Raw genomic sequence first — 23,963 nt, 5'->3', positions numbered from 1 at the left:
TATGCCAAAGCCCATCCCGGAAGTACACAGGAGGTAAATTTCTTTTAGAGTAAAAATTATTTATTTCTGCATATAGATTTTAAAATTAAAAGATTTTCCACAAAAGAATTTAAAAAAAAACACTAAAAGCTAATTATTATAATCCTCATCCTCGAAATCCTCATCAGGATCACTTCCTTGATGAGAATCCTCGTTGAATCCCTGTGTAAAAAAAATCAGTTTAGAATGTAAGAATTTTGTAGAATTATTTTTTGTACTTACGTAATCCCAACTGGTAGGGTTTGGATATGAACATGGGTAGCATACAACATAAGCTATTCCGGAATTATGTCCAGTACATTCACATGTTTGACACGTGGGCGGGGTAGCTGTTTTAGCCACTCTCTTGGCAAAGACCGTTGAGAATTTCTTTACTGGATTTTTCTTTTCTGGTCGCAATTTCCGAGCTGAGAATACCGACCCTAAACTCTCAATGGCTAATGGCGTACACAGACCCAGGGTAGCTTTTGGTAGTCGCACCTGCTTCCTCAATTCCGTATCTCCCTTTAATTCTTGCAAATCCTTCTTTGTGTATGCATAATCTCTATCCATGCCGTAAAACATCCGTCCAGCTCTTCCCTTGTCAAAGAGAATTTCTTGATCCATTAGAATGTGCAGTTTAATTCCATGTTCCAGCAGTAGTTGCAATAGGGAGGAGTAGTCGAATTTACTATCGCTAGATTTGCACTGAGAGCATGGCAAGAGGATGAAAGTCTTTGAAACTCCTGGTCTGAAAATTAATTTTGCAGCTACACTAATAGCTTGGAAGATATCGTTATTTGTTCCATTCCCAATGGCTATATGATCAAAGAATGATGGTAGATTCTTGGCATCCGTGAAGACTTCGTTGTTCACAACAATGCTGCGTGGTTTATCAAAAGGACGTTCACCTCCGAAAGCAATGACGGAATATCTGTAATAGTTTTTTTTTATTTAATGATAAATTTGAATTATTATAAAAATATATTTACCTGTTGTTAGTGATTCCTCTGTCCAACAGTTCCTTCTGAAGGGCACTCACAACCGATGTGAGACTCTTTGCTGTTAGGAGATCTCTATTGCATTCTTTTGCTTCAACAATAAATATAACATCAGTGGTTTTTGCAATGTTCTCTTCGAAATTGAGGAATGTCCCCTCAGGAATGAAGGTTCCATTATTTAATTCGCAAAAAACACACACATCCGGTACACGCAGCAATGTTTTTTCTGCATTACATGCTTCAATGTAAGCTAGAGCTGCTGTACAAGGGCCACGTGGACTTGGGTTACCATCTTGAATTACATTTTCAATTGAATTCATGCTCAAGTCTATGCAAATTTCAAAAAATTCCCTTGGATCGACTACAGAGAAGCATGGTGAAAAGTATGAGAGTTTACTCTTGAAGAAAGTATCACACAGTGTTGTGTTGTAGTGAGACAAATTCTCTGTTCCAATGTAATTTTGTTTTTGGGAACAATCATTGAGAGCCCAACTTTTAATAAATTCATCCTGAGTCTGTGAAATCCAATTGGTGCTGGTGGTTAAATCGTCAGTAATTTCATTATTCATTGTACCCAGTAAACCAGCAGTTTTACCAAAATACCATCCACTTAGCTCCAGGGTGCAAATATCAAATTGAAGATTACAAATAATATCAAAGCCCTTTTCTGATTGAATGTAAATAATGTCGGAGTCTCTGTATATAACTATATCACCCACTACAACCGGCAATGATGCTATATTCTTCCGTATACGTACAGATTGACTTAGAATGTCCATAGAAATTATTTCATTTTCTGCAATTAACGATAATTTTCTTGTGGAAATAAGATCACTTTCATGGGATATAATCTGAAAAAAAAAAACAAGTATGTTTAAAAAGAAAGAAAAAAAAATAAATGATTAAATTTGAGAAGGTAAAAAAATACTTACAGATGGCTCCAAGACAAGCGTAAAGTTGTTATCCATCCAATCCCTTGCAAGTAAATACGTACATTGATCTGGTTTTTCATTGTGCTTAATGCGTTCATAGGTAACATTTAAATTAACAAATTTCTTATCGAAAGTCATATAGTGGCGTGATCTTATGAGAATTGAGGAAGATTTATAAGGTGGGAACCATATATTTGGATCTAATTGCCTCTTAATTTCATAGAGTGCCGTCCAAATGGAAAAGCAATGTGAGCAGCTGCTGAAGACGTTTTTCAAGTTGCAATTCATCAATTAACCAAATTATTTTTGATTGAACATCATACATGCGCTGCATGAAGAATTGCACTGTCTCCAGCTTCTTTAATCCCTTTATCTCCTCCCACAGTTCCAGGTATACCTCATGCAATTCCTTGCCAAAAGGTACAAATTTAAAGTATTTATCCTTTAGGAATTGCCATGCAATAACAGAGTATTTCTTTATATTAGTTATTGCGTCATTTTGAACGAAATCCTTGTAAACTCTATCGAGATCTTGCGTAAAGTTGGACACTTTGTTGAAGTACGGCGATTCAGTGAATTCATTTGTTCTCTTGTAGAGAAAATCAAAAATTTCTTTGCTCACATTCCACATCATCATTTCAACGTAATGGGCAAACTTAATGATTGACGGTTCAATATTTTGGAGTATTTTTTGCCAATATGATGCCAACATATCCGTTATGCGTGTGTACAAATTCTCAACGTATTTTATCAATGATAGATGCAAATCCTTTATAAATCTATCATACTTTTCCACGGCTTTTCCCAAAATCGATGAAATATGTTCCAATGACTCTCCATGTAGGATTTTTGATATCATCTCTACAACATTCTTGTACGATTCTTTAATCTGAAAAGAAATTAATGCAAAAAGATAGGAAATTAATGCAAAAAGAAAGGAAATAAATTAACCTGTACAAAAAAATTAAACATTTCTTTTACCGTGTCCTTGAGCCAAATAATTGATCTCCTCAGAGCTTGTCCAGATTCACCCATAACATGCCACAATTCTTGAAGAATTTTTGGCACAGATTCAATATGATTTCTTATTGCAAGCTCATCAATTATAGTTATTGTGAAATTAACTACTGATCTCACGTAGAAATCATTTGCCTCGTACGATGCATTAAGGAAATTGTGGAATTTTTCGAGATCTTCTTCCAAGAATTTTAATTCGCTAAAATAAATTTAAAAAAAAAATAACGTACAAAAAATTATTTGAAAAGACAAAAATTTTGTAAACTTACCCAACATCCTCAAGGAAGTATTCGGTGTATTGTTTTGCATTGTACCAAATATCTTTGATAGTTTCATTAGTTTCCGTAAAAATAGTTTTGACCCAATAATCAATATCATCAGCCATAGCGTCGTAGTAATTTCCAGCGGTTTTCTTAATGAAATTCTTAAGATCTGCTTTTATTTTGGGGCGCCAAATTATTTTGCTTGTTACCAAACGTGAATGATTCATACGTATGTACGATGAAACATCCACAACACGAATATCTTCGTAGTCCCGTAGAAAATAGAATGATGCACTTCTTGAGTCAGGAATTGATCCAAACATACGAATATTCTGCGTGGCATCAGGTGTTAAATTTACATCCATTTTCAGGAATTTCTCATCAAAATCAATGATAAATTTCATGTAAGTATCCGTATCAGGGGTATCTTCAATACTTCCATTCAAAGTATAGATGGGATAAAATCCATTGGCGCGTACCCATAAGCGATTAACCTTTGATGGACTAGCTCTCTGGAAAAATAAATAAATATTTTATAAAAAAATATAAATGTTATACACAATTGATAACAAGAGAACCTACATGATAATTGATCTCCTTATTCTTCACATCAATCAAACCCAAAAGGATACCTTCAGCTAGTGGTAGATATCCTCTCTTGTAGCGTCCATTGTTAATTGTATTGTAATAGCCGGGACGTATGCCTAGTGATCCTGCTACATGTAAGTCTAGTTCAGATATCTCATGCCACGAGTAGATAAGGTAGGAATAATTTTTATATCCCAAAATATTTGTCCAATCCTTAATTTCAAATCCGAGTCTCAATTCGTGCTCAGGATCGTCGCAGTAATTCACAATAGCGTGTGTTTTTAGCAAATCACTTTGACTTCGGTACCAGAAACCCTTAAAAGTTACATCCTCCGTGAAGGATGGATGTCCAATGGAAAATGTACATGTCTGATTATCCTTTGCTGTCCCCACAAGTGGATGATTTCTCCATTCTAAACCCGCTCGCATAACTTTTGGCTCATACTCTTGATCATTATTCCACTTCAGTGAGATGTCCGAGTCAAAGGTGTCATCGGTTACGGCATACCAACCGGATGCTCCGAGATTTCGCTTTGGGTAAGACACCTCAATTGCAAATACTTGAGATTCATTGTCTGTCCTTGAGAGATTTTGCAGTTGCCAATCATAGGCAATCCATACAGTTGGTGCAAGTTGTAGTTTTGATTTTTGCTTCGTAGTACTATTTTGGTAGTCATATTCTGATGTGAATATTACAGTTCTATTGGGGTGAATTGCTAGAATTTTATACTCTTGCCCAGTTATTGTTGTTCTCACGTGCAATTCACCTGTTATGTTATATATTTGACTATTTCTCAATTCAAATAATTCAGCATGCTTCATGTCATATTCCGGATCATCGGGTCCAGCATATTGCTTCAAATGCACATAATGTATGCCAATTGGTTTCATGTTGTTCTCCAATGCAATATTGACTGTTTCCTTCTCAAATCCCGCCCTTGATTCGGTTTTGCAATTGTACGTTCCATCGAGAACTTTTTTATTGTTATATTCTATTACTGCATTACCAGTGGTTAGCATAGGGCGCTCTTTGAGGCCATAAACAATATTTGCGTAATGCCTAGATTCTATGGGGACTTCTAGTTTAATTGTTCCTTGGAAGTCTCTATTTAAATTTGTTGACTTTAGTACACTCTTTGAATCGTATACAGCAAAATTTGTAGGCCATGTTGTCTTAATATATCTATTCGATTCACCACCTTTGGTGGAGAAATCAAAATCTCCCCGTATCCATGTTAGATTGAAGAAGGGTGTTGTGGAATTGATCATACCCTTTGTATTGGAGAGACTTGAGAATGAGACATCAGCATCGGCAATTTGTCTTGTGGATGGCACATAGAGTCTCCCCGTGACTACGTGATAGATATTTTTGTAGTCATAACTCCCACTAGCTTTGAGGCTATCCACATCATGGAGGGGTGTTGCAACTCTCACGGCAAACTCCTTACGAATACCCTTACGTAGCATTTGCATGTAGCCCTCAACACCATCTTGTCGCACATTTGGACCCCATTCAATGCGTAAGAATCCCTGTAGATCCGAAACATTCCTGAATTGTCCTCGAGATGCCAAGCGCCGATTGCTCTCAAGTGCTTCATACTTTGCTTCATAATTAATTTCCATATTTGGATCATTTGTCCCTATATTTCCACGATATTTCCCGAAGAAATGATGAATATCCCCAACTGGTTTTGGAAGGCGAATTGTTGCCCCGGCACTTATGTCTTTTGCCGATGGGGTTGAGAGTGTTGTATTTGTTTCCAAATGCCATACATTGTCAACATTGATACTCCCACCCAATTGCATACGATGTTGATTTCTATTGGGATTAATGTATTTAAATTCAGTCACAATTAATCTCTCATTTGCATCCAATCTCTGAACTCTATTTTCCAAATGAATATGCATATTTTCAAGGAGCACCCATGACCAAGACATCTGACTTGAACCCTTCATATTTGGCAACAAATATGATCCATGAATATCACCTGTATCACGGGAAATCTTCAAAAATGTCTCCAAATTGATTGTTTCCAATCCAAGTTCATTCCATGGGGAGAGAAAATCAAAATTCCCCTTCAATCGACCATTCCTATCTGGGAGTAGACTGCAGTTCATGCTGATCTTTTTCATTTCAGCCTGTGAGGATGCCAATGTGAATGCATAGCGCCAATTGAGCTTATTTAAATATGATATTCCACCGCCAATTTGCAAATTTTGCTCATCTTGTTCAATTTTAACTTGAAAAGTGTGCCCATTTCCTCCGGGGACATCATTCAAGAGGAATATCATTGTGCAATTTGAAGCACCACTTATCGGTTGTAGCCCTATATTGACATATATTGGGACATCATCTCTCAAATGAATATTCCCAGTAACATGATACAACACCGAAGTACGATTCATATGACCATGAATTATATATTGTCCTTTTGTGGCTGTAGATGCAAGTGTACCGTGAAGAGAGATATTTTGGTAATTCTCAAGAGGTGAATTAATTTCCAATTCAACATTTCGATCAATTTGTTGAGCACGTGCTTGAAAGATTGCAATTGGGCTATTTTGCGTTTGATAGCCCACACGGAAGTGAGCTAAAGGATGGGGTTTTCGTGTAATAAGAATTGTTCCATCAATCATTTTAACTTTAAACAGTGTAGTACGAATTTTTCCTTTTGCACTCACATAATGTAATTCATCTTTTCTCCATGATGTCCATACATGTAGCTGTGAAAAAAAAATTAGCATGTAATATTTTAATAGATGGAAAAAACAAAGGGAAATTAAATAAATTTAATTTAATACATACATTATTTGAAATATCACTATCCTTGGTGTCGAATCCTAAATCAAATGTGTTGTCAGTGGTGGTGGTGTCTTTCTTAAAGTACACCCTGTACATGTAGCTTGGTACAAGGGGTGTTGCGAGACTCAATCCCAAACTACAATCCATGTAGCTTTCATCCAAATCAAGATGACCAAAAATTGAAATTTGCGTCGTGTTTGTTGTTCCCGTAATATTTGCTTTATAGTTGTTCTCTTCAATCTCAACTAGTGCTTCCAAATTGAGGAATGGCATCAATTCAAGGGGTGTTTTGAATTTCACCTGCACATTATGTATGTACATTTCGTGTGCATCAACGCGTCTTGAATAATTTACTTCTAAACCACTTTCAATCCATGATGCCTTATTTAGGTAATTGAAGTCCAAGCCAAAGAGATAATTCATATTGTGTCCCCTCAAATCAATTTTTGTCTGATAATTTGATTTGATTTCTTTCACAGCAGCAAATGGTGTTACAATTCTTAACGTATTTTTATGTGTCATGTAGTCGGGGAAGTAAAATTTATCGCGAAATTCAATCATACCTTGTGGGAGGATAATTGTTCCAAAGCAATAGTACGTATCGTCAACTTCTTCCACATCGAGATTACCTTTCAGCGTTGGAAAGATTATTGTATCGAGCTCAACGAATGCAATAAAATTCAAATAGTCATCTTCATAGTCATCATCACTATCTTCATCACCATCTTCTTCATAATCTTGTTCATTTGCCAAGTCCTCTTCTTCACCCGAAAAGAGATCATTGATAACACTGTGAATGTTTTTAAGATGAAGCTGCCTAATGAGAATGGGTTTAGGTTTTGCCGCAACTTTGTACCCAACCTTGTATTGGGCTAGTTTAAATGTGCATTCACTGTCTAATTCTGTGTGTGTCTTCAAGATACGCACAACTAGGCCATTTTCTTCAAATTTATCCAAAGGTGTGTATACTTTGTAGGAATATTCAAAATCGGTGAAATTAACAAATCTCCACACGCCTACAAATCCCAAAACCACCTTATTCCATCCACCACGGAAGTCCACTTTGTCATTCTGCATGAGAGCAATAAGGAGAATTTTTTCAAATGCCTCCAATGGTGTTGCAAGGTGGAATTTTATATCGAAATTTGTGAATGAATTCACAATGAATAGTAATTCAACACCTAGGGCATCCTTGGGTCCCTTCACTTCAGCCACAATATGTCGATTTTTCTCATTAATCCCAAATCTTCCAGCTATATTGCGAAATCTCTCAATTGGCGTCGTTATATTTACCACCAGCATATTATCTGTAATCTTCTTTATGTGCCCCTCAACGGCCAATGTGAATTTTTTATCTTCCAAATCCAAATCTGCAGCCCCCTTGAGGCGTCTCTTGTCATTTAGTGAGAATTTCGTTACAAGAGCACCTGTTGTGTAATTTTCAAATGGACTCCTAAATGCCAATGACCCGGAAACATTTTGATATTCAGAATTCACATCAAACTGCCAGGAAGATTTTATGGAGTATGTCTGTGTACTCTCATTGTAGGCTGTATGCTTCACCGTGGCATCTGTATCGACTTTCTTATCATCATGCCGATGTTTGAAGTGAATAATGAATGTTGGCATAATTGCAATGGAACTATTCAATGCTGTGCGGAATTCACAGCCAAAAATTGGATCCTTTATCTCATAATCACCCATAAATTCCACTCCGAGAAAATTCTCTCCCCAAACAACACTTCCATTGAGCAGCAAGAGGTTGTTATTGTAGTGAAGACCAGTGTTGATTGAATTCTGTTTCCATCCATCGAAAGGTGTGTTAATTATAATTGTTGTCCACATATCCTTCACTGGTCCCGGTAGATTTCCACTTTCGTACTTTAGTTCAATAGCTTCAAATGAACTCCATCCAAGTCTTGCATTTGCTTTGCAAATTGCTTCTTCTGATTTGTAATCAAATGTCCCACTAAATGTTCGCTCCGGGTAGGCAATAATAAAACGGCCATCATACGATTTATGCATGGGTGTGTTGAATTCACCAAAAATTGCCAATTTTTGCGTTGGATCGCGATTTGCATCCCATTTTATTTCAATACCAGCTTCTTTTTTGAAATCATTGGATAAACATCGCAAAATTACATGAATATCCCGGAATTTATCAAGATGAATTTCCACAATTAATTGCTTGGGCTGACTTGATGTCATATTGGCTGATAACCAATAGAATTTATCCTTCCACTTGATCTCCGTGTATGTATACGTCTCATAAGTGGATTGTTCTGAATATTTTAAGCTTAGCCCATATGGTTGACCACTGTAGTCAACTTGGCAATCAACAAAAACTTCATACTCATCACGGGAGTACCGTGCATCAACGAGGGTATCTTCAAAGGATGGACTTTGTATGTTCAATTTCACATGATGGAATGTTTTAATGGACGAACTGCGATCTTCATATTTTCCAATGGCAGTCATTGAATGTCCTGAGAACCAGGTTCCCTTGAAATCGATGCTGTAGTCCTTTCGGGCTTTTTCGTACAATTTTAAATTTACAGTGCACGAATCAAATGCCGGTACAGTGAGATTAACAGCCACATCAACAGCAAACAACTGCCTTCGTGGGAAGAGCATTGAGACAACACCTGTTATTTCTTTCTGTGGTGCATACCTGGCTAGAACTAGGACATTGTGTTCTGACCCATTTTTGACTTTCTCCTCATATTTTATCATGAATTTCAAGTCAGTTTTGGAAATGGGACGAGTTATTTCAATAGATGCTGTCGTTCTTCCATTTTCCACATGATGGAATCTCGCAAATACCATTCTTATACCCAAATTATAATCTGGATTTACTAAATCTTTTGCATTATTGACATTCAAGAGCCATTCTGCATGCCCCATTGCAGAGACATACTTCATATTGCTGGCAAAATTGTACTTTTCATAAGCTGTTGTCCTTAATTTTGCAGATCCTTGATAATCTGTTCGTCCTTTTTGACTTCGATTCGCAATGTCACCCTGAAAATCGACTCTTTCAACTTTTTGATCCAAAAAGCGATACTCTATGGCCAATTTTGTTGATAGAGAAGCCTCCGTTTCAGTAATGTACCCCGTGAGCTTAGCCTGAAGACGTTTCGTTTCAAAGACAACATTTACATCCCATTGAGATACATCTTTCTTATTTGTTAACTTTAACATACCACCAAGCCCGGCAATTTTGTCATTGTTGACGGTGAGGAAGAATGATGGGAAGTACATGTATCCATTTTTAATTTCCGTTCTATTGTATCCCATTTCCAGGGATAAACCCTTCTGACCATTTATGTCCAGATATACTTCGAGATTCTTTTCATTTTCTGTATTTTTGTACGTACCAACTGCTGCATATGATGTGGCGGCATTTGTAAAAGACATAGTTAGTGTATTTTCTACATCACTAGTTGTGAGATTAGCAATAAAACTCCTTGGTATGGCTGAACCAGGAGTCTGGAATATAAATGATGCTACGGATCCAGTGGTGTTTGTATCCCAACGAAATTCAAAAAGGAATATTTTTGCTGTTGGATCTGCCTTATCCAGATGTATGTCCACATTAATGGGTCCAGTTAAAATGAAGCTGGGTAGACCAATTTCTTTACTGGCATCTGGTAAACTATATTCTGTGCATAATTTTAATCCAATTGCTCTATCAATTACTGGCCAGGTGCATGTTTGATTTGTAAAACGCTTCTTTATGCCAATCTGTGGTATAACTTCATTATCTTTTACAACAAGAAGTTCAGATCGAGCACTAAAGATGTTACTTCGATTCTGTGGAATGCTAAATTGGAGGGATATTAATTTCGTACCCCTTACTTTCAGCTTTGCCTCTACGGATGAGCTTGAATATAAATTACTTTTAACCTTTATGCCAGTATTCATGTAAAATAGATCACTTTGCATTGATGTGACAATGTCCAAGGAAACACTTGGTTTAAGTCGTCCTTCCACGTTGAAATGGCGCGTTTTTATAAAATCCGCCGCACGCAGTAATCCAGACATTCTCATATCTACTGATGATGCTCCTTGGGCTGTAAGTGCTAGCGGCACCCCGGAGCTCATTGGAATTTCATAGGAGAGATCGAGGAAAATGCCAGATTTTGTATAAGTTATCTCTTTTCCAGATAGTAATTCAGTAATGTATTTCATTGGGTTCATCTTTGCAACAGTATTGGCAACCTCACTATGTCCCTCAATCGTGAAGTACTTCAAATCATTCCCAAAAACTTTCAAGCCAAAAGATGCTTTGGGATTGTTGAAGTTGTACTTCAATTTGTGACCTAAATTGCTAATAGATGTATCGAGTTCTTCTTTTGTATCAACTTCCCTTTTACCCCTCATATCGTCTACCTCCATTGAATCATCATATTCACCTTCTGAATCTGGCTTTACTTTCATATTGAGCCTTTCAAAATTTATATCATCCTCTGGAAGAAAAAGGAAATAATATTAATTTAAATTTAAATTATTTTTATACTAATTATAGTTTACCTTCTGAGCTAATTGATGAGTCTTTCCAATAATTTCCAAGAAATGAAAATTTTTCTTTAAATTTCTCCGTATTAAGGGGTCCCTTTGGACCAAAAATTGCTTCGAGATAGTGTTCAAATCCTTCAGTTCGTGTGGAAATTTCCAATAAATTCACACTCTCACCAAAGAGATCCGTTGTGAAATTGAGAGAAAATGTTCTTGGTAGATAGGAATCGGTGCCAAATATTAAATTGCTATCGACATTAGCTCCAAAGTTGTAGTCATTGAAAAAGACACTGTACTCGAAATTTCTTGAAAATTTTCTTATATCCAATTTGTATTTTGTCCCCAAATCTCCATCAACTATCAATCCTTGAGCTTCCACCCTGACTGGTGAAGATGATTTTGCGAGATTCGTTAGGTGTGACCATACAAATGATCCCACTTGATTTACTTCTTCTCGCACAAGGATATCTCGTATGCATTCAATTGAATGATAATCAGGACATTTCATTGTTTGCAGATATGCTGCAATTCTTATTTCTGAATTCTCCGTAAAGTTGCCATATATATCCAAAAAGTAATTTCTGCGTAAAGGAAAAGTATTAAAGTCATTTTATGTTGTATAGAACATACAAAAAATCTTACTTGCTCTTGTTGCAATCCAATCGTCTAAATACAAAAATTGCTTGAAGTCGCACATCAATTGGAATTGTACTGTCTGTGATAATTTCTTCGAGGACTTCTTCAAAATTCTCACTTATCACCCCAATATTCCCCAATCCCTTGAGGGCAACTAACAAATCTTCCTTAGTCTTCCGCGTGTGAATTGAGTAATTCATACCAGTCATTATATCTTGTTCAAGATGTTGCAGTATCTTTCGGACATTCTCCTTCTCGTGACAATTAGCATGGTGTTTGCAGTAGCTGTGAACAACAGCTGTACTTGCTAAAACATAACTAGGATTCCTCACTCCTTTACCGTATTCAATGAGTGTCAACATAGCACCGACAACTTCATCATCTGGATGCGATATGTATGCAATTGATGATATCCAATCTTGAGCTAATTGTGGGCTAATTGCATTACGAACAATTTGATCACGTATTAGCAGTACAGCCGCTGTACTGCCTATGTATGGCAAACTATCGAGAACATGATTTTTCCCATTTTCACAAATACTCCCTGCTCGAGCGAGTAGTTGCTGTAGTGCATTGTACGACAGTAGACGGGCATTTGAGAGGAATTTCATGAGAATATCAGGAAAATCTCGTTGAATGTCTGGAAAACCGAGCTTGCACATTTCTTTCAGATACTCTCGTGACGCTTTAATCTCCCCATGTGTGGGTTTTGCTGTGGGTGCATGGTCAAATAGTAAAGTTGATCGCCGTTCTATGGGTTGAAATTCATCATCTACAGCATAGTCAATGACTATTTCATCATTAAGTCTAAGTTGAAGGGTGGATTCAGTTACAGCACCCGATTGATTATTAGAAAATGGTACCAGTTGATGCCTCTCGTAGCATTTAACACCATTATATATTGAATGATCCACTGAAATCTGTCAATGAATAACGAATATTAATTTTCTTTATAAAAAAAAAGAAAAGAAAGTTTGATAAACTTACATTACAGTAACTATCTGTCTGTAGTATTGGCCATGCAGTAGTATCTCCGTGGAATTCATAGGAAGTTGTCTGAAGGATTGAATTGGTTTTGTATCTATGTTTACAGGATTCTGTATTTTTAATTTTTTTAATTATCAAAGCAGTATCTTCACCTCCTTCGAGAATGTATTTTACATCACAAACCCCAGATATGTCTTTCTCTACGGTATGATGATCAATATCAAAGCGTGTCATTGTATTTTGAAAGGCTGACAAAATGCCTCTCTTCAGATTAAGTACCCAATTTTCTTCATCATCATGTGGACAAATTTCAGCTATGAGACCATCCTGGAAGGAAAATCTCAGCTCGTACTTTGTTACATCTTCCGCAAGTTTATAGCTTGTTGGATGTAATTCGATTTCTTCTTGATCTGTATAGTCATCATCGAACTCATCAGAATTCTTGCTTTTAGATTGCTCAACTTGTGGGGATATACGATCCCTGGCTTCCAGCGAGAGTATTCTAAGGAGTCCCTCACATTTTTTTGGGAAAATCATCTCAACATCACCAATAACATGGATGTCAGATGTATTTTCGCCGCTGCCGGCAAATTGTGTTCGGACGTGCAGGGAATATTCATATCTGTATATAGTATTAGGTTCGTAGATAAATTTCCAGTTGGTATCATCACATTCTGGTCTACCACAAATCGATGGATCTTTCAAAGGATCTTAATAGAATTTAAAAAAATATTTTCAAACACTCTCTAAAATAATAAATAAATAATAAAAAAAAATATACTCACTGCGTCTTCCTTCAGTAATATAGGTGAACAGGCCCAAGAAAATTATATATTGAAGCACTTTTATATATGATTGTTTTGTTACACTCGCCATTTTTTAGTCTTTCGTTTCCGATATATTTTTGTAGATATGTTCACAAGTTATTAACCATTGTAGAATCTATTTAGTCATACCAGAAGAAGTTCTTTTTCTTCTCCACTAGTCTAAATTCACCTTTAAAATGGACACTTTGTTGAATTACAGTGCAAAGAATTCCATTTCAGCGTATATACATACAATATGCTATGCTAAATCATATCATATTATAGTCCACACAACACAATCATCTCAAAATGAATATAACGTTAGTATTGCTATGTATCATTATATTTTCATTGCAAAATTGACGCTCTTTTTTTTATTCAGTGACAAGGGGACATTTTTGTTGATTAGAATCATCGAATGATGCTCTGCTCATGTGTCATACAAAATTTATATATTTTTTTCAATTGATAAGACAAGAATTCGATTTTTTATAGTTCATTCACGTATTATTATCTATGAAGCAATACGATAAAAAATTATGTATATGCATCATAATTATCAGTCAAAAGCAATACATAATATATATGTATTTATATTGCGTGTGTTGATAATGTTATGATTTCAAATACTCATAGATAAGAAGGTCATTCATTGATAAGAATAATATTTGTTTACAAAATGAATGAGGGAATAAATACATATTAATTTATTATACATTATTATAGGTAGGTACCGTAATAATTCGCATAAGAATTATCATAAAAAGTAATTAATTCCCTTAAAATGGATAAAAAAGGAATTAAATCGTTAAAATAAGAAAAAAATATCTTTTTAATTTTTAGTTCGTTGACGAGTTAAAAAAACACTGTTTAGCTAAAGATATAAGAATAATATCCTTTTTAATAAAAATTTAAAATAATATTTATTTTTTTGTCAAATGAAAAACTTAAAAAGATTATTTAAAACATTCACATTGGATAGAGTAGTTTAAAAGGAATTACGATTACTGGAGAGATACTTTTACTGTGAGCATCACTGTAATTTATTACACACGTAGGTATTTATACATGATTCACTGCTCTGTAGAAAATCATTCTGAATTTTAATACTTGGTATTCCACGATTGTGGTATACCAACTAATCTAATAATTTCATAAAAAAATAATTTGTGATAATAATTGAAATAGGTTTAGCATAAATGGAATAGAATAGAATAGAATAAAATAAAGTAGAATGGTGTATTAAATCCACGAGTTTTTTTTTCATTTATAAACGAACTATCATTAATCACAAAAACCAAACACCAAAGAACAGATATTTAATCGAATTTCACTGTTTTTAGAATTCTCATTCATCAAACACAGGCACAGAACTTTAGAATTTTATTCCTTTTTATAAAAATATTAAATATTTCTCTATACCAGCAATTTTCATGTGAAAATTCGAGTGGATGAACTGCATTATTCCGAAGACGAACACTAACTGAAGAGATTTTCAAGAAAATTTTGTGAAACATCCCCGATAAGTGGAAGTTATCAGGGAACTTGAGGTTAAAGATCATTTGATGCTGACTGTGTGGATACATGGACACCACGTAGAAAACATTCATTTTACATGAATTTTAACTACGTACAGTAAAATTCATAATGTCATAATTAGAATTTATATTTAAATAATTTTGGCACAGTCTGGAGTTTTTTTTTCAATATAGACTAAATAAGAAACTATAGGTAATGTAGAGTAATACAAAAGAAGAGTAGCTTAAAGCACTGAATTTATTACTGTATTTTTTTTTTACAAAAAGCATCGCAATTTTTTTTCCTAATTATAAATTTTATTTTATTCCTAACACATAATCTCCGTGCTTTTCCTATTGTTATTAATAAATGTATTTACAAAAAAATATTAATTATTAACTTCAACAATAACAAGTAGAGAAGCCCAATGTGTGATGTTTTTTTTTATCAGGAAGACTAATTCTATATCCTGTTTTTATATATTAATTTTATATGAATTTAATCATTGTGTATATTATTTAACAGATATGTTTTTTTTTATTTGTTAATTTAATGTAAATGTTTAAAAAGCAGTTTAAAGAACAATTTGAATAATCTCATTGAAAATTAATAGAACTTAAGTCACAAATTAAGTCCTAGAATTGAAATACGTAAAGTTAAGCCTGCTGCTTTTTTTTCTTTCGCAATTTCAACACTTTACTTTGGTGCTGCTCCGTAATCTGATGTGAAAGTGTAAAATCGAGACCCGTGCTGTGCACATAAAAGGGAAGATGTCATGTGATTTTTCGAGTTAATGTGTAGGTATGTAAAAAAAACTTTAACGACATTTAATTTACTGGAAACAAATTTCTAGTTGTAGATTTTTTTTTAATTTTAATTAGTATGAGACACTATGGTGCAGTAAAATTGAATTAATTGGTGAAAGAAATTTCTAGTTAAGAAAATTTTCTTGTTAGACTGTTCTGGTTAGAAGTTTGCATTAGGTCAACCTACTCCATACCAATCTCTGTACGACTTATCGAATTTTTATTAAATAATTCACTATAGAGGCTCTTTGTTATTTTTATATTATACCTAATTTGCTATTTGCAATAAATTTCGTCTTTTAAAATATTATTTATCACAGTAGCTTTTCTTATAATCTGAACATATTTTTTTGTAAATAAAAAAAACTCCATTCTATTGAGAAATACATTTTTTCCAATGGAGAAAAGTAAATGATTTGGCTCTCAATATGTTGTAAATGTAAATATCATAAATTTAAATAGGAACATTAACAAAAATTTATGGCTTATTTCTAAATAAATTAATAGGTATTATTAGGTGTTACTGTTAAAAATTTCAATAGATCATGTTTTTTTTTTTAATTTTGAAAACAGCGTGAATAAAGCAATAGAGTTTAGGAGAATTATGTGAATAATGTTATGAAATTATGAATTCATATTTATAGAAAATTATTTTACTTTTATTTTAATTATTCTTTTTTTTCAATTTCATTAATTTTTTTTAATTCTTGCGGCAGTACCTAAAGTGCTAGCTATTCTAGATTAATTATAATATGTAGTAACTTAGGTTGTGTTGTTTTTTCTCTTTTTGTAAGAATTAAATATTAACAAATTAGTTTTATTGTATTTTGTTCAAAAAAATGTGCATTTATGTACTCAGAATATATGTGGTACATATATCTTTTTTTTTTATAAGAAATCTAAACTAAATTATTCTTTGAGTAATTGTTGTGGCATTTACTATTCTATCTTTTTTTTGTTTAAATTTGTTTTTCTCAAAAAAGTGTCGAAATTGGCCTCATTTTGCCATTCTTAATAATTTCAGCATTCACTCCTGGAAAATAGATTTAAGGAAAATAAATATAAGAGAAAGCTACAATCACGTCAAATAATTGTTAAAATAAATTTATAAAAAAAACTTACCAGATGTGGAACTTGGATGACTGATTCCCATAGAATTGAGATGTTTTAGGAGTGGTCCCAAGCTTGTCTTATCTGATTCAATTACATTATCATCGATTTTAATGACGGATGCCTTAACTTTTGTCGTCTGTGTGTGCCATACAAATATTTCTGTACAATTGTTTGCTTTAGGCTCAATTTCGTCTATTGTTAAATTGATACTTTTGAGAAATTCATCTTCTTCATATCCTGCTTTATATGGCATAGTTGCATTTGGGTGATGTGATAAGTATTCAAGATTTACTGCAAATCCCGCCATATCGACGGGCCATTGCCTTTTAGCGGGCCATGAATCAAAAAATCCCACAACACGTCCATTTTTAACTATTGGCGCACTCACACCGTACTTCCCAATGAGACCCACCGGGAACATTGAGACGCGTTTTGTAGAACGAATTTCTGTGAAAAGTCGCAAACTAAATGTATTGTCATCATCCCCAAAGTACAAGACACCAGAACGTATATTATTATTGCGAATCCACGAAAGGGCTGCTCTGCGATTTGCTACACCTCTTGGGATTGTATTTTTACTGCGATAAATATCGGGCATTGGGCTCGAGATATGAGTATAAGGGATTCCTGTAGGTAGAGGTTATTTAATAAAGAAAAAAAATATAAGATAAGTTAGATAAATACTAAAAAAAAATCTTTTTTTATCAAAATTATAGCTAATATATACCAAAGTCCTTTATAATGAAATCCAAATAATTATTGCATGTATCCACATCATCAGCTACAATCCAGTGTAAATTGGGGATGTGCATCAATGTTTGTCCAAGTCTTGTTAATTCAGCAATTTGTTCTCTTCGTGGATAAGTTGGTGTTACAAAGTAGATCATAGGCCATGATGAGATTCTTTGGTTGAATTTGCGGTAATCTTGCAAATTTACATTACAAATAGATATTGTTTCTGTATCCGACACCGCCTCGTACAGCTTTACACCTGTAGGAAATGAACGATTTAATTTTAATATTGAATATTTTTTTCTATGTGAATAATTTGATTTAAATGCCTGACTGATTTGTCCTTAATCGCTTATTTAAGAAAACTGAAGAAAAATTAATTATGATGGGCGAATTCGCGTTTCACAGATTTTTAGTTTCTATTTCTATAATATTTTTTGAGTCCTTTTTTTATTCATATAGGGGAGAGTGGGGCAAAAAAATCACTTAATAGTTTGGAAAAAGCTCAAAATTTCATATTTCCTAAGCCCTACAACTCTTTCTCAGAACATTTTGTTCTACATATTATCTGATAGGAAATATGATATTTTTTGACTTTTTTTCCAAACCCTCAAGGGACTTTTTTGCCCCGCTTTCCCCTATAGCTGAGTAAACTCCTTTAGAGGGAATTAAGTATGCTTAGTAGTAAGAAAGAAAAACAAGAAAATAATTGATTTTCTTCCGAAATTAATTCTAGGTATGCTTTCGTGTTCAACGAATAGTCTTTTTGATAAAATAATCATTAATTAGACGATTAAATTCATATTATACATGTGTGCAATGTAAGTATAGGTATACCTAACAATGGTCAACTATCACGGAATTGTAATATACCTACCAATAAATTATTTATTTGTATTATTAGTCTACTATGTAGTATAATGTAATCAAGCACAATTGTCTCAATAAATTTACCTTCTGATGATGTCCAGAAAATATAGAGGAAGAGTAGAAAAAGTAGTCCACAAACACCAAATGTGTTCCGGCAATGGAAAATTGTAAAATTTCCAAGCTTCCACCGTGAAAATTTTTCAATCATGTTTGATTTTCATACACTTTTATTCATTGCTACAGGTAATTCCAACTAATGTTGTTGATAAAAAGTTAGCAATTAAGAATCTTGTTTTTTGTATTTTTTTGACATAGAAAAATGAAAGTTTAGCTGTACTCTGATTATTCTGTATTAAAACACGTTTTTTTTATTAACTGCAATTGGTGGAAATTTCAATGAAAAATTCCCTTTGCACACTATTGAAATTTCTCACCTAAATTTAGAATTTTTCCTATATTTTTTCATATTTTCCTAATATTATTTTTGGGTTTGTTCTTCTGAGAGAAGGGTTATGCAAGCTAAATTCAACTATACACTATACCTGACAACCACGCATACAATTGCAAATGTATAGTATGGTAGATATTTCGCCGCTTGCTTGCTACTAAAATGGCAGTAGAAAGCGAAGAAATGACAACATATATTAAGATTATAAAGTTACTGTAGATTCTTTCACGAGAAAAAAATCCTTAAAGAGATTCCGTGTGTTGGGAGAGTGCTTAAAAATTAAATTCATCCCCATTTAAAATTCATAAATAGTACAGAAGTTATATAATCTAATCATCATAGTCCTAATAAAGCATCTAAAAGTTTAGTTTTGAAGTGAAAAGAAACATACAATCCCTCAAACATCGTGTTTTTTTGTAACACACAAAAAAAGGCTACAGAGTTGTAATTGGTGTGTTTGCTCGTTTTGGGAGGTGGAAAGAAAAAAAAAGAAAACTTTTCAAGTGTTTTAAGTAGTTATTTAATATAGTTTACAATGGAATGCCCCCATCTCAGTGAAGAATGTGTTAAGATAAATCGAGAATTTGTGAGAAAATTGAAAATTGAAATATCAACAGCAGCTCCTTCATTGTCCAAGACATGGCGATGTCTAGGTAAAGAGACCAAAAGAAAAATGCCCACTTGACGAGTTCAGTTCAGTTCAATCACATTTTTTTCTTTCATTTCACATCCATCCATCTCAAGATGAAATAATCACCACTATTCTCACATATAAAAGAAAAAAAGAAAGGACATGGTCTCTAAGAAATTTTTTTAATAATAATTTTGATGTGATTTCAGTAAAAATCAATTTTAAAGAAATGTTTGGAATTTTCCATCATTTTGTTAACTCATTTTTCTATCATCTCCCAATGTTCTATGCTTCTTCCAATTATACGTGGTATATTATGAACATATATGCCTAAATAAAAAATCATGTGGATTAGAGTAAAAAAGTTCTTTCAAAATGATCTCTGAGGAGAAATCAATACATTTCAGTGATGCGCTCATATTGAACTGTATTCGTGATTTTTTTTCTTTTTAGTGTATTTTATCCTTTTTTGCATTTCATATGCGAATGGGATATTATTTTTTTCCAAAACTAATTAATAAATATTTCCATCATGGATAAAAAAGTAAAACTTGTGTGTAATTTGCAAAGAAATGTTCTTTAATTTAGTTATTTGATATTGTTATGAACATCAACCATTTCTTTGTTCTCTCAATCACATTGTTAGTATCATGGGTACAATAATATTTACTTCCAAATGAAGAAAAAATGTTTAGTAACGAATTAGTTATGTTATTCTTTGCCTATTTTTTTGATAATATTTTTTAGAATAATTTAAAACTATATATCTTACAATTGAATACAAAAAAAAATCTTTCTTGGCCCTATCGTCCTCTCCACCTCATCTGCGTGAAATCGAAGAAGTGTTTTTACTGAAATTACCTGAGAAACGGGGATTTGTGCGCAGAAGAGTGAGATAGATATATTTCCTTTCTTTTCTCTGTCATTCATAATTTTTGCGCACGTCAAGAAGAGAACAGAAGAGGCGAAAAAAGGGTTATTGAGAGTTGATTCTCTTCTCTAAAAAAAAGAAAATCAAATGGATGAATTCTATGTAGAAAATATGCATAAAAATTTTGTAATTAAAACCTACCTAAAATGGTAAACTTATAGAAGTTATAAAAGGAAAAATAAAATATATAATAATTCTCTATATATATGCAGAATGCGCATCAATGAAGGAGAATTGGATGTGCTTAAACTGTGGGACAGTTCTGTGTGGTCGCTATGAGAAATGTCATGCACTGAGGCACTCATCATCTCGGAATGATCATAAAATCTGCATGAGTATGATGAATTTTTCCGTCTATTGCTACAAATGTGACGAATTTGTTGTAAATGATACAAAAGAGATGCGTCTGTGTGAACTTCGTCAGGAGTTAAATAGTAAAGATGATGATTCAGCATCGGAGACATCTACATCATCCGGGGTGGATGATCCCGCTGTGGTTGGTAGAAAGTACCATCAGGAGATGACAAGTGCATCATCATCGAGTGATTCCGGGTGGGAAGAGATGCCGCATTCGAGGAAATTGCGACCACGCAAACGAACAATTTCGAGCGATAGTGTTGAAAATACAAAAAGAAAATCCCTCCGAAAAGTAGTTGGTTTGCGTAATTTGGGTAATACGTGCTTCATGAATTCTGTACTTCAGTCTCTGAGTAATATTCATGAGTTCAGCTGCTACTTCTCTGCCTTACCTGCAATGGAGACAAATAAGCAGAAACGCTTTTACCATTCCCGTAGTATCAAAGAGAATGTCCACGATGCCAATGTTGTGGAGGAGCTGCGAAAGGTTCTCCTGAACCTCAGCCAAGGGGGTGGTAGTGGTTCTAAGGCCATCTCACCTGAATGTCTCTTCCTCGTGATATGGAAAGTTGTACCGCAATTTCGTGGTCATAGGCAGCACGATGCTCATGAATTTCTTCGATATATGCTCGACCGATTGCACACGGAACTTCAGCAAATTAACTGCGTGGCACAGGTCACTGGGTGGACTAAGGCATCATGTGATGCTGAAGCCAGTGTACCAGGGGGCATTTTTAAAGGACGAAATTCCATTGTAACAACAGTTTTTGGTGGTATTCTCCAGAGTGAAGTACGCTGCCTCATCTGTGGCATGGAAAGCAAAAAGCACGATCCTTTTCTTGATCTCTCACTAGACATTCCAGAAAAGTTCTACAAGGAATGCAATGAGGACAATCAAACTGTGTGCAACATTTCAGATTGCCTATCAAGTTTTACTGAAGTATGTGGCCTTTCTGCGCAATCTAACTATTAGTTATCTAATCAAAATATATTTATTTTAGATTGAGGAACTGGCTGAAACAGAATTGTACTATTGTAGTTCATGTAAATGTAAGCAGAAGTCAACGAAACGTTTTTGGATTCGTCGTCTACCCAACGTTTTATGCTTGCATATCAAAAGATTTCGATGGAGTAATTTTTTTAGGTGATAAAAAAAATTAATTTTAATTTGGACAAAAATGGAAATTCAATGAATTTTTTTCGTTTTTAGAACAAAAATTGATCTGAGAATTTCATTTCCCATCAATTCTCTGGATATGTCACAATTTGTTCTCAACAATGGTCCAGAAACAAGACGTTCGAATTCAGCAAATAATGTCTATGATCTCGCTGCTGTTATCGTCCATCATGGAAATGGGTAAAACAAATAAAATTACCTAAAATTGAGAAATCTTCATTAATGACTAATTAAATATATTTTTAAAAATATACATATATATTTAGATCCAGCTGTGGCCACTATACCTCATTTGCTATCAACAATGGCACTTGGTTGCATTTCAATGACCATACTGTTAAAGAAGTGACACCGTCCGCTGTTGCCGATTGCAAACCTTATATACTTTTCTATATTAGAAGAGATCCAAATAAAAATTCGTGAGATTAAATTTAAGACTGAATTTATTTCGTACTTTTTTTTTAATATCTCTTTTTTTCTCTTAAATTATTTACTACTTTATATATACTTATATATGTACATAGGTATTATTTCCATTTCTTTCATATGTCAAGTTTCTTCTCGCAGTTAATAATAAAATAATTAATTTAATTATTCTTAAAAAAAAACAAAAATAATATAAATATATATGCAAAATGTTACCTATTGAAGAAAACAGATCAATTTAAAAAGTTTTTTTTTGTCCCAAATCAATATCTGGAAATTTATTAAATTTCTGAAATATTTTAATTTAAAAAATACATAGGGGAGAGCGGGGCTAATAAAGTCACTTAAGGGTTTGGAAAAGGCCTAAAATTTCATATTTCCTAGCTAGATAGAACAAAATGATCTGAGAAGGACTTGTAGAGTAAGAAATATCCTAAAGAATTGAGCTATACATTTCGCTTTATCTGTTTGGGAAATATGATATTTTGAGCTTTTTCTAAACCCTTAAGTGACTTTTTTAACCCCGCTCTCCCCTACACATAAAATACTTACATACAGAAGTCTTAACGACATTCTAAAAGGTATCATCCATTTTTAAATATAATTATTTCTCCTAAAAGTTTTTTTTTGTTTAATATAGGTATGTACCTATCTATATACTGCTTTATCCTTTCATGGACAACTCAATATATGTAGTGTATTGTGTTGAGGCCGAATACAAAAAAGATCCTACAATTGTGGTAAGAGGAAGGATGTTTTCTAATCGGTATACCTACATTTTTTATTTTAATTATCTATACAAAAAAATCTACATAAATAAATTAAACTGAATGATGGCAAACTATAATAAGTACATAACTTACTGATACACTTTGATAACATTAACATTTCATTGTGGATTTTTGCTTTGAAGTCAGAAAAAACTTAAGATTCTTTAATCCCTTTTTGGTGGAATTTTCATTTTTTTTTCAAATCTATAAGAAATTAACGCTCTCTTTACTGAAAAAAAAAAAACAAACAATCTTATCTATCTTTGAATTTGTAAAAGAGAAAATTCTTTAAATGTAGTAATGACAAAGATAAATCCTGACTAACATAGAGAAATCAGCATTACAACTGATTTACAAATAGCCCCGTTTTTCCCCATTCCTTACATTGATTTCTTTACATTAATCTTATTACAAAAAAAATATATATACTATATGGAGTACCTAGGTATATATGTATGTATGTATATAAATAAGGATTGCCTATATGTATTTAATTTGAATTTATTTAGCATTTCTTGTGTAGATGATGAATATAAAATAGGTAATATACTGTAACAGTTCTGTAAAACTTTATGCTGGAATATAAAATCTATTACACATATTCCTAATCTATAT

At 33.5% G+C, this 23,963-nt stretch overlaps 3 protein-coding genes across 3 annotated transcripts; 1 reads left to right on the top strand and 2 right to left on the bottom strand.

Moving 5' to 3' along the window:
- Positions 1 to 38: 38 nt before the first annotated feature.
- On the bottom strand, positions 39 to 15,056 carry LOC129791389 (uncharacterized). The gene is given in 14 exon segments (XM_055829548.1): positions 39 to 201; positions 262 to 952; positions 1,011 to 1,870; positions 1,952 to 2,194; positions 2,196 to 2,840; positions 2,933 to 3,167; positions 3,238 to 3,743; positions 3,814 to 6,543; positions 6,626 to 11,091; positions 11,156 to 11,721; positions 11,783 to 12,696; positions 12,764 to 13,473; positions 13,549 to 13,759; positions 14,992 to 15,056. Coding segments are annotated over 13 exon segments (12,729 nt in total). The 5' UTR covers positions 13,640 to 13,759; positions 14,992 to 15,056; the 3' UTR covers positions 39 to 129.
- Positions 15,057 to 15,327: 271 nt separating this feature from the next.
- On the bottom strand, positions 15,328 to 19,177 carry LOC129791358 (galactosylgalactosylxylosylprotein 3-beta-glucuronosyltransferase S). Its single transcript, XM_055829500.1, has 4 exons — positions 18,693 to 19,177; positions 17,734 to 17,997; positions 17,016 to 17,633; positions 15,328 to 16,926 (listed from the first exon to the last, which is right to left on the bottom strand). Exons 1-4 carry the CDS (start codon positions 18,814 to 18,816, stop codon positions 16,868 to 16,870), a joined length of 1,065 nt encoding a protein of 354 aa, XP_055685475.1. The 5' UTR covers positions 18,817 to 19,177; the 3' UTR covers positions 15,328 to 16,867.
- Positions 19,178 to 19,223: 46 nt separating this feature from the next.
- On the top strand, positions 19,224 to 22,766 carry LOC129791331 (ubiquitin carboxyl-terminal hydrolase 3-like). Its single transcript, XM_055829456.1, has 5 exons — positions 19,224 to 19,709; positions 20,831 to 21,915; positions 21,977 to 22,119; positions 22,186 to 22,332; positions 22,419 to 22,766. Exons 1-5 carry the CDS (start codon positions 19,592 to 19,594, stop codon positions 22,573 to 22,575), a joined length of 1,650 nt encoding a protein of 549 aa, XP_055685431.1. The 5' UTR covers positions 19,224 to 19,591; the 3' UTR covers positions 22,576 to 22,766.
- Positions 22,767 to 23,963: the final 1,197 nt, after the last annotated feature.

The sequence above is a fragment of the Lutzomyia longipalpis genome, chromosome 2 (genome assembly GCF_024334085.1).
Source record: "Lutzomyia longipalpis isolate SR_M1_2022 chromosome 2, ASM2433408v1".
NCBI lineage: Eukaryota > Metazoa > Arthropoda > Insecta > Diptera > Psychodidae > Lutzomyia > Lutzomyia longipalpis.
Note: the sequence above shows the minus strand (reverse complement) of the source record. Positions and strands in the feature narration are given on the sequence as shown.